This window comes from Dryobates pubescens, chromosome 4 (assembly GCF_014839835.1).
Source record: "Dryobates pubescens isolate bDryPub1 chromosome 4, bDryPub1.pri, whole genome shotgun sequence".
NCBI classification, from domain to species: Eukaryota; Metazoa; Chordata; class Aves; order Piciformes; family Picidae; genus Dryobates; species Dryobates pubescens.
In genome coordinates, this window is record NC_071615.1 from 911,926 (window position 1) to 921,554 (window position 9,629).

Genomic DNA, 9,629 nt, shown 5'->3' on the forward strand with positions numbered 1-9,629 from the left:
CCAGGAACTGGAGTTGTGTCTCAGACTTTGACAATAATGAAGTAACATTGCTGCTGCTGTCAGGCAGCTGGAGAACCTCTGCTCTGCCCACTCAATCAGGAACAGCCAGCTCTCTTCCACCAGATTCTCTCTGCAGACTCCCACTTGGTGCAGCCTTCAAAGCTCCACTGGGCAATGGGAACCTTGGTTCTTCCCTCTCCGATCTGCACTCTTTTCTTGGAAATTCAGATGTCAGCAGGCTGGGTCAAGACAGAGAAGTGTTAGGCCAGGTCTAGATGATGCACCCTGTGAGATCACTGCAATACCTGCCCTGCAGCTCCATCACTTGCCCATCCCTGTGCAAACATCACTGGTACTTTGTCACACAACATTTGAACATGAGACCACATAAAACAAACATCACCACTTGAACCCACTTGTCACAGCATAATCTCTCTTTCCATTCCATGGGTGAGTGAACTTCTCAGGAAATGGGAGCTGTTGAAGCTTCCCAGGTGCTCCAGCTCCCTCCCTCCTCCCATTGTCATCTCAGCTTCTTGCAGCCTTGCCCAGCTCAGGTGGGTTTGTGAGGCAATGCTGCTCCCCAGCTCGGCTGAGAACTGACACTCAGAGACATCACAAACCCAAACTTTAAGCCCTACACTACCTTCCAGCACTACCTCTTCCCTGTGCCCCCTGGGGTAAGAGGAAGTAGTCTGAAAGTTGTCCTCTTTTTACCTGCATTGGACAAAGAGGAATTGAAGCAGTGAGCTGGGAAATGCAGCTCGCTGCCTGAGGCAGAGCCGGGGAGCCGTCTGCAGGGGGGAAGAAACCCAATGTCTGCAAATCCTTCTGTCCTGCGGGGCTCCTCGGGCAGGATTTTTCTGCTTAGTTGTAGGCAGGGATCAGAAAATTCGGGCTTCCTACCTTCATGGGCTCACCCCAAAGCTCCGAGTACCTCACAGATCCCTCCCCAGCCTCGGCCACGCAGCCAGGCTCCAAGAAGCTGCTCGGTATGAGAGAGGCTTTGAAAAGAGGAACTGAAAACAGTGATTATTGCCACCTCTAAACCGAATGCATCACAATTTTCCTTACTCACAGAATTTCAGCAAGTAACTTAAAGATCTGAGAGGGCACAAAGGCAGAAATCTGTTTATTATATGGTGTTTATTATATTCTGCTCATGTGAGGAAAACCCAAAACAGAACAAAACAACATTTTGCCAAGCGTCCACAGCACTGCAAAGCCAGCAGGGCAACAGAAACTCTTCCACAACTCCTTTAAGCTTTGGATCGGGCCCTGGAAGAAAAATTCAGCTCTTCTTGACGAGATCAACAGAGAAAACACACCGGGAGCCTTCAAGACAATTTTCTTTTAAACAGACGCTTTCTAAAATCTTATTTCCAGGAATTTTGTCCAAAGGCAGCACACTTTGTGACTCTGCAAACTGCCGGCTGAAATCTCGAGGAGCTACTAATAAGGAAACGAGAGAATTTTAAACTCCAACCCGATCCCGCTTGGCACTTCAATGGAATATTTTCATTTTCACTTCGAAGGTGTTGGGAGATTCAGGCGCACTTAAACCGTGCTTGAATTCGAATTCAATATCAATTCAAAGCAAACACTTTATTCCAAGGTGATTATTCATCGCAGTAATTAAACAAACTGCTCTCATCCCCACCCACCCTCCTTCCTTGCCTGCTACTTTTTAAGTGCTGCAATACTTGAAGCACTCCCACAATTCCTAATTGATTTATTTTTTTCCCTTGGAAATCTTGTACTTGACTCTCTCTCTTTTTTCTTTCTTTTTTCTTTTTCTTTTTTTTTTTTTTCTATTTTTTTGTGAGTTGGGGGGAAGCAGCGGCTAAAACTGGAATTTGGGGAGTTGCTTTTTTCTTTCCAGTCGCAATTAGAAGGCTGGATTCCGCCGGTAATTAAAATCAAATGCTCCAAAGAGACGCTGCGAAGCCAGGGAAAGCTTGGAGAGGGGCAGCAAGCAGGAAGAGCTTTTAGAAGTGGGTGTTTGCTGAAGGAGCCGAGATTTTGCGGGTACCCCCACCCCCCCCAAGCCCAAACCCGAAAGCTCACCCCGAGGTGCCGCATCCTCCTCCGGACGCTGCAAAGCCGCCGGCACCGGGCAGGACTCGGCCGGGGCAGCCCCGGCTCTGCCTTCCCGAGTGTCCGGGACTGAGCCCAGAGACGGGAAAGCTGCGGGGAGAGACGGGTCTAAGGGGCTGGAGAGGATCGTTTTGGTTCTTCCCATCAATCCGCTGCTTTTCCTCCGTTCTTTAGCCGTTGGAGAGAGCGGGGAGCGCACGGCGGCACCGGGAACATCGGGGCTCGGCAGTCGGAGGGCTGAAGGGGTTACACGGCCAACTCCAACTTCTCCTACAACCGGAGCGCACCGGTGCTTCTGCCCAAAAAGCCGCTCGGAAAAGGAGCTAAAAAAATGACCGGCCGTACCCAAGGCACGAACCGCTCCCGCCGCACCGGAGCCCCGGAGAGGTGACGGCTGCTGCCGCCTCATCCCGGTGGCACCCCGTAACTCTTCACCGCTCCTGCCTCATCCCACAAGGCTTGGAATAGGGCTAGGGAAGGGGCTCAGCATCCCGCCGCCTAGCCTGGCAAGTGCCCTGTACCCGTTCTCCGGTACCACCGGCCAAGCCAGGGAAGGGACCCTCCCCGCACCGGGAATATAAAACACACCGGGGCTATAAAACACCGCTGGTGGGAGGGAGGTCTTCCGGACAATCTGCAGCAGGGAGGGGGAAACTCCACACACCCCAAAAGAGGGCCCGGGGCAGCGGGACCCCTCAGCGGCAGCAGCGGCGGCTCCAGCCGGCAGAGCGGCGGGAGCGCGGTGGGCGGGTGGAGGGCGATTCCCCGCCCGCCATGCAAATAAGACATCCATTTCCACCAATGGGAAGCTGGGAGGCGGGGCCTCCTGCTCCCCCATTAAAGTCACTTGTTGCCAGGGTCCGCGTTTCGCACCGGACCTGCAGCGCGGGCGCGGAGCGGGACGGCGGCAGGACTGCGCCTGGTTCTGGTTGTTTTCTACTTTTCGGCTGATTTTTAAAGTTATTTTCCTTTTTGTTTTCCTCCGCGCCTTTGTGCCTTTTAATTTTCATTTTTCTAAAGTTTTATTATTCTTTTTCAATCTTTTTTATTTTTTTCTGTCTTGCATTTCGAGCACCCGCGGAGGGGTGCGCAGCCCCCCGCTACTTCACTCCGGGCACATCTTCGCCCCTTTTGGGGCGGCTTAGCCCCTTCGCCTCGTTTTTTTTTTAACCCCCCACCCCTCCACGGCCACTCCAATGCTCAACATGACCGAGGAGCACGACAAAGCGCTGGAGGCTCCGTGCAGCCCCACCGGCACCACCAGTTCCATGTCCCACGTGGACTCGGATTCCGACTCGCCGCTTTCCCCCGCCGGTTCCGAGGGTCTGGGCTGCGCCCCCGCAGCCGCTCCGCGTCCTCCCGGGGCCGCTCCGTTGGGCTCTAAGGTGGACGCGGCCGAGGTTGATGAGCGCTTTCCCGCCTGCATCCGCGACGCCGTCTCGCAGGTGCTGAAGGGCTACGACTGGAGCCTGGTGCCTATGCCCGTCCGAGGCAACGGATCGCTCAAGGCCAAGCCGCACGTCAAGCGGCCCATGAACGCCTTCATGGTCTGGGCGCAGGCCGCCCGCAGGAAGCTGGCCGACCAGTATCCGCATCTGCACAACGCCGAGCTCAGCAAGACCCTGGGCAAGCTCTGGCGGTGAGTCCTCTGCTGCGCATCCGCGCATCTCCTGTTCTGCGGGGTTACCGCTCCCGCGGCCGCGCACCTCCCTTTCTGCGGAGTAGCGCACGGCTGCCGGCAGCGCATCGTCCTCCGCGGCCACGGCTCCGCAGGGCACCGCGCTCGGCCGCGCGTCACCCCCCTGAAGGGTACAGCCCCGCACATCTCCCCCTCCGCGGGACCCGGGCTCAGCGCATCTCCCCTTCTGCGGGGCACCGCTCCGCGCATCCCCCCGCGGGTCTCCGCGCCGGACTGAGCTGCACACAGACATCCCCCCCCACCCCACCCCTCTTTTAGCGGGACTGGACCGGCGGGACGCCCTCGGGCTGCCCAGGACGGCCGGGGGGGGCTTTACCCCGGGGTGCGCGGCTGGATTCTGCCTCCCACCGCTTATTTTTTATTTATTCTGTTAATCCTGATTTATTTCTTTGGCCGCGGGGGAAGCTTGCAGCGTTTGGAGCTGACGTGCAGAAATACCCCGCCCCGGGCTGTGCAGGCTGCGGAGGACACACTGGTCCCTGCCCTGAGAAACTCCCCGTGTGCAGGGTCCTTCCCCGCGCGTGGGTTTTCCCTGCTCCATCACCGAGCTGTGCAGCCTGGGCTCTTTCCTCTCTTCATTTCCCACATCGCCATCCCCAGGAGGCTGAGATTTTTCTTTAATTGCTTCTTTTACAAAGGCTTTCCCCAACTTTTTCTCCCTCTGCTGCCTTGCTTGTTGCTTAACGAGCCCTAAACCCAAAGAAGATGACTTTTAGCAGCTATTTTAATCAACTTTCTACTTTCCCTTCTGATCTGTGGGCTCAGAGCTGCCCGCTGACGCGAACCACTTTTTTTGTGCTGGGTGGCCTCTGGGTGCTCTCAGCTCTCCGAGGCTGTGCCACAAGCCATGTTTTACCGCGTGGTACATTCAGTCGTGTCTGGCTCCACCAAACTCGTGTCTTCTCCTGCCTCTCCGGGCCAGTTGTGCTCCTGCTGCTGTTTTGAGACTCTCCAAGACTTTCCAAGGAGAGATCTAGGACAGGGGAGAGTTCTGAAGGGAATAATCCCATCAGTGCTGCCATCCCTGTAAGCACTGGACAAAGCTGGGAACGGTCAGTGGTGTTTGTCCTGGTGAGGGGATGGCATTTGTAGGACAAACAGCAGAATAATATTTGGCAGAGGCATTTGAAGGGGGGCAGGAGCATGTTGTTTTGCCTGGCTCTCATTGCCCATGGTGCTCAGTGTCTTCTGCATCTCTATAAATGATTTTTTTTTTACTACATTTTTGCAATCCAGTTCAGTTCTTTCTTTTTTTTTGCCCAATTCGTTTTCATAGAATTGTTTTGGTTGGAAAAGACCCTTACTTACCTTGCTGCTCAGATCAGTGTGTGGGGAAATGAGTCTGAAAGTGAACTGAAAACTTTCGAGGAAAAGATGTTAATTTGGGATTTATTTTTATCCCCCCCCCCCCCTTCCTTCTTTTTAAATGAACAAAATCCAGCTTGTTAAGTGAAAACGAGAAACGTCCCTTTGTGGAAGAAGCTGAGAGGCTCAGGGTCCAGCACAAAAAGGATCACCCGGATTATAAATACCAGCCCCGGAGGAGGAAGAGCGTGAAAGCCGGGCAGAGCGACTCCGACTCGGGGGCAGAGCTCAGCCACCACGCCGGCACCCAGATCTACAAGGCAGACAGCGGGCTGGGGGGCATGGCTGATTCGCACCACCACGGAGATCACGCAGGTAAAGGGCCACCACGGGCCAAAAAAAAAAAGCCCCAGACCGCCCTGCCAGTTCCACGTGTGCTCCTCTGGGAGGTGAGCCCGCTGGTGGGCATGTGTCCCCTCTAGATGGGACATCGGTGGGACTGAGGCCACCCAAAAGCAGGAGTCGTTGCCCCAAGAGCTGTGGTTTTGCCACTAGGTTGTGAACGTGGCCACAACTTTCTTTGCTAAATGTTTATAGAGCAAGCTGTGCGCTGGGAAAGTCCCCAAATGCTGGGATCCCTGTTTCCCAGCTGCTCAGGAGCAGGGAGAATTAATTGCCAGCTAATCAGGGTTAATAATCCCTCGGCCCTGTCCTGGGGGAGCAGGTCCTGGAGATGCAGCTTCCCCGTGAAGCTCCCCACTCCTGGGCGACGCTGCGAGTTGGCACGGGGCTTGTGTTGACAGATTCCAGGAGGATTGCGAACGTCCTGCAGCCTCAGACATGTCTGCGCTCTCTCCCCCAGCCTGGCTGGGGATCCCGGCCCCGGCCCCTGCTGCCGGCACGGCCTCACTGCCTCCGGGAGAGCAGCGATGGCTTCAGCCTGCCTGCGGGGAGAGGCTGAGAGGGTCTCTCCGAATCACCCCCCCAGTTATGCTTCCCCGGAGAGGGGGAGTTTGTGCTGCAAAGGGTGTCCCAGAGTGGTCCTGATGGATCAGCAACATCCTCATCTCCTCCTGGTTGTGAAGCATCACCCATGCAGGTGGTCTGCTCCAGCTGAGGATGTGGTCCCAGGTGTGGTTTCAGGGGGACATCAGCCAGCTTCTGCCGTGGGGAAGTAGATTTAAATCCCTCTTCCTCTGTAGCAATTAGAAGGGAGTGAAATGTGTGAGTGTTGGTGGATTTTTCAGTTGTCCTTGATGGAGTTGGGTGTTTCGTGGGCACTTGTTAAAGTCTCGCTCTGTTTTCCTCCCCAGGCCAGACCCATGGGCCACCCACCCCACCCACCACCCCCAAAACCGACCTCCACCACGGCAGCAAGCAGGAGCTGAAGCACGAGGGCCGCCGCCTCGTGGAAAGCGGTCGCCAGAACATCGACTTCAGCAACGTGGACATCTCGGAGCTGAGCAGCGAGGTCATCAACAACATGGAGACCTTCGACGTGCACGAGTTCGACCAGTACCTGCCGCTCAACGGCCACGCCGCCATGCCGGCCGAGCACGGCCCCGGCGCCGCCGCCGGCTCCTACGGCACCTCCTACTCCCACTCCGCCGCCGGCACCGCCGGCACCAACCAGGTCTGGACTCACAAGAGCCCTGCCTCGGCCTCGCCGTCGTCGGCCGACTCTGCCCAGCAAAGGCCACACATCAAAACGGAGCAGCTGAGCCCCAGCCACTACAGCGACCAGTCCCACGGCTCCCCCCCGCACTCCGACTACGGCTCCTACAGCGCCCAGGCCTGCGCCACTACCGCCTCCACCGCCACGGCCGCCGCCTCCTTCTCCAGCTCCCAGTGCGACTACACGGACCTGCAGAGCTCCAACTACTACAACCCCTACCCCGGCTACCCCTCCAGCATTTACCAGTATCCCTATTTCCACTCCTCCCGCCGGCCCTACGCGACGCCCATCCTCAACGGCTTGTCCATCCCGCCGGCTCACAGCCCCACCGCTAACTGGGACCAGCCGGTCTATACGACCCTGACGAGGCCTTAAAGGACGTGTGGAGCTCCCCTGAGGGCTTCCCCAACATATGCACTAATGAAGGAATGGAAGAGGAAGAGCGTGGAGTGCCCTGATAGTTTCCAAAGTGCCTCCTGAGCCACTGGGAACTCTGCTCGCTGCGGCTGGACGGTGTCCCCTTTGCTTCGAAACTCCGAAAGGACAGAGCTCTATTTTTTATTCTTCTTTAATGAGTACAGTTTTAAAACAAAAGAGAACTAAAAACAAAACACAAAAGACAAAGCAGAATTGCTACTAAAAGGTAATTGAGGAAAGGGAAATGAGAAAGGAGAATGAGGTCAAGGAAAAGCAATTCCTTTCCAATAAATGAAGGACAAGACCGTTCGACTCCTCTGTGAGGACTGAACTTACTCCTCGTGGAAGCTGACAAGTGCAAAAGCGGAGCAGGGAAGGATGGGGAAGGGGGAGGGAGGGGGAAGAAAGCAAGAAACAACAACCAGAAAAGAGCTGTTTTGAGACTTTTCAGGGTCTATTGCAATGTGAGGAACTGGACCAACCTTGAGGGCAAAGAACTCACTGGGAGCAACACGGAGGAACCCCCTCCCCCCCCCATAAAAAAGCCCCCTTCCTCTGACTCCGTGTGTGATGACCTTGTGGGAGCAAAACGAGTCTGGTGGGACCAACCGAGTCAGTGTCTGAAGTCTTTGTTGTTTTGGTGTGGGTTTGTTTTCTTTTTTATCCCCTCCTTTTCTTTTGGTTCTGTTTCAGTCAGGAGTTCTCCTGAGCAAGGTTTGGCTGTCATTCACATTTTGTTCTTTTCTTTTTTGGTTTATTTGGGGTTGGTTTTTTTTGGGGGGGGGGGGAAGCTTCGATTGTCGTTGGTTGGTTGGTTGGTTGGTGGCTTTTTTATCCCCCCCCCCCTTTTTCATCTGTTATAATATTTATGTTCTGTATTATTATTTCTTTGGGGTTTTGGTGTGGTGGTTTGGTTTTTTTTTTTTTTTTTGCCTTTTCATTAATGAAGTGATTCTGTGCAAAAAAAAAACCCACAAAAAGGTAGAATTAAAAAAAAAAAAAAGCATTATTTTTAAAGAGGGTTTTTTGTTTTGGGGGGGGGGAGTAGGGGTGGGGGAGGGAAGGGTCGGGAGGGAGCCTAAAAGAAAAACATAGTGGAGCTGATCCAATAAAAAGGTGTCATGAGCTGATAGATTAATTAGTGAATTATCATTTTTTTGGTGGTTGGGTTTTTGGGGCCTGGTTTGGTTTGGTTTGGTTTGGTTTCTCATTTGGAACCTCTGCAGCAGCTGCTTGGGAGTGGGACGGAGCGAATCCCATCGCCCGTCACAGGCCTGGTCACCACCGGCGGATGGAAAAGGAGGAGGTGGGGAGGTGGGGTGGAAAAGTTACTGCTTAAGTTAGGAGGCTAAAAAACGGTTGCAGGGAGGAGCAGGAGTTTGCCTGTGGCTGTTTTGTGTCCCCTGGCTGCCCAGCCCGGATCGAAGGCGCCGCAGAGCCTTTGCCCACCCTCGGCACCAGGGCTGCCTCGCCGGGGCGCCGGGGCTCGGCGGGAAAGCCATCGGCGCCTGCTCGAAGTATGGAGAGGTGTTTTGGTTTGGTTTGGCTTCGCTAGGGACCAGATCCCATCCATCAAGCTGTGAAACAAAAAAAAAATCAAAAATAATAAATAAATTTAAAAAAAAAATCTTCTCCACTAAGCTTAAAAAAAAAAAAATTTAAAAAAAGAGTAAAAAAAAAAAACCAAAAAAAAAAGGAAAAAAAGATAAAGTTTAGGTACTTAGTTTTAGACTAATATTTTGTTGGTATATTTCTACTTCTTCCATTGTATGCTGAGCATATAATAACCACCTATTTTATGGTAACTTGTGCCTTTACAGAAACTTTGTAAATCTAAACCTACCTTTCAGAGGTGTTTTTTGTTTTCACCTTTTTACCTTTTTCTACCTTTCCTACTCTCTCTCTTTTTTTTTTTTTTTTTTTGGGGGGGGGGGGGGGGGGGGAGTTGTTATTGTTTTGGTTTGGCTTTTTTGGTTTTGTTTGTTTGTTTGTTTTCCTTTCCCTCGTTTGGGGCTGGGAGGGCTGCCGTGGGGTGTGGGGGGAGCAAACACACAACAGAGAGCAAGCTGGTTTTTATGCAATCTATTTTTCTGTGTAAAGGTTGAGAGACTTCTCTTTGCGTTCCTTTGTTCGTTTGTTTTCGGCTGTTACTGATCTCTTCACTCGCTTCTGACTAAGCAATGCTAACTTTTGTACAGATCCATTTGATAAGATTAAAAAGAAAATTGCTTTTTATCAGCCACGTCTTCTGGGTTGTTCCTTTGCATTCTGCTCGAGCCGCCCTCCGGAGCCGAGAGGAGAAGGTGGGGAGCAGGTGGTTCATCTGCGACCTGCACCGGCTTCTGTGGCCCTGCTCTGGCGGGGAGGGGTTGGACTCGGTGATCTCCAGAGGTCCCTTCCAACCCTAACATCCTCTGTGATCCTCTGTGATCCTCT

The 9,629-nt window shown here is 53.5% G+C and overlaps 2 protein-coding genes across 2 annotated transcripts; one reads left to right on the forward strand and one right to left on the reverse strand.

The window, feature by feature from the left end:
• Nucleotides 1–867: 867 nt before the first annotated feature.
• Nucleotides 868–2,823, reverse strand: LOC128899969 (uncharacterized). Its single transcript, XM_054180226.1, has 3 exons — nucleotides 2,068–2,823; nucleotides 1,203–1,278; nucleotides 868–985 (listed from the first exon to the last, which is right to left on the reverse strand). The coding sequence occupies exons 1-3, from the start codon at nucleotides 2,504–2,506 to the stop codon at nucleotides 868–870; spliced, it is 633 nt and encodes a 210-aa protein (XP_054036201.1). The 5' UTR covers nucleotides 2,507–2,823.
• Nucleotides 2,824–3,130: 307 nt separating this feature from the next.
• On the forward strand, nucleotides 3,131–7,605 carry SOX8 (SRY-box transcription factor 8). Its single transcript, XM_054161299.1, has 3 exons — nucleotides 3,131–3,736; nucleotides 5,238–5,476; nucleotides 6,415–7,605. The coding sequence occupies exons 1-3, from the start codon at nucleotides 3,294–3,296 to the stop codon at nucleotides 7,149–7,151; spliced, it is 1,419 nt and encodes a 472-aa protein (XP_054017274.1). The 5' UTR covers nucleotides 3,131–3,293; the 3' UTR covers nucleotides 7,152–7,605.
• Nucleotides 7,606–9,629: the final 2,024 nt, after the last annotated feature.

Bases quoted from the DNA above. Each gene is read 5' to 3' on its own strand.
- LOC128899969 (XM_054180226.1), bottom strand. From the start codon at position 2,506: ATGAGGCGGCAGCAGCCGTCACCTCTCCGGGGCTCCGGTGCGGCGGGA. The intron at 1,279-2,067 runs GTGAGCTTTCGG...TTTTTCTTCCAG, and splicing joins GGAGGATGCGGCACCTCGGG to GGCCCGATCCAAAGCTTAAA. The intron at 986-1,202 runs GCAAAATGTTGT...CATACCGAGCAG, and splicing joins TGCAGTGCTGTGGACGCTTG to CTTCTTGGAGCCTGGCTGCG.
- SOX8 (XM_054161299.1), top strand. From the start codon at position 3,294: ATGCTCAACATGACCGAGGAGCACGACAAAGCGCTGGAGGCTCCGTGC. The intron at 3,737-5,237 runs GTGAGTCCTCTG...AACAAAATCCAG, and splicing joins ACCCTGGGCAAGCTCTGGCG to CTTGTTAAGTGAAAACGAGA. The intron at 5,477-6,414 runs GTAAAGGGCCAC...TTTCCTCCCCAG, and splicing joins CCACCACGGAGATCACGCAG to GCCAGACCCATGGGCCACCC.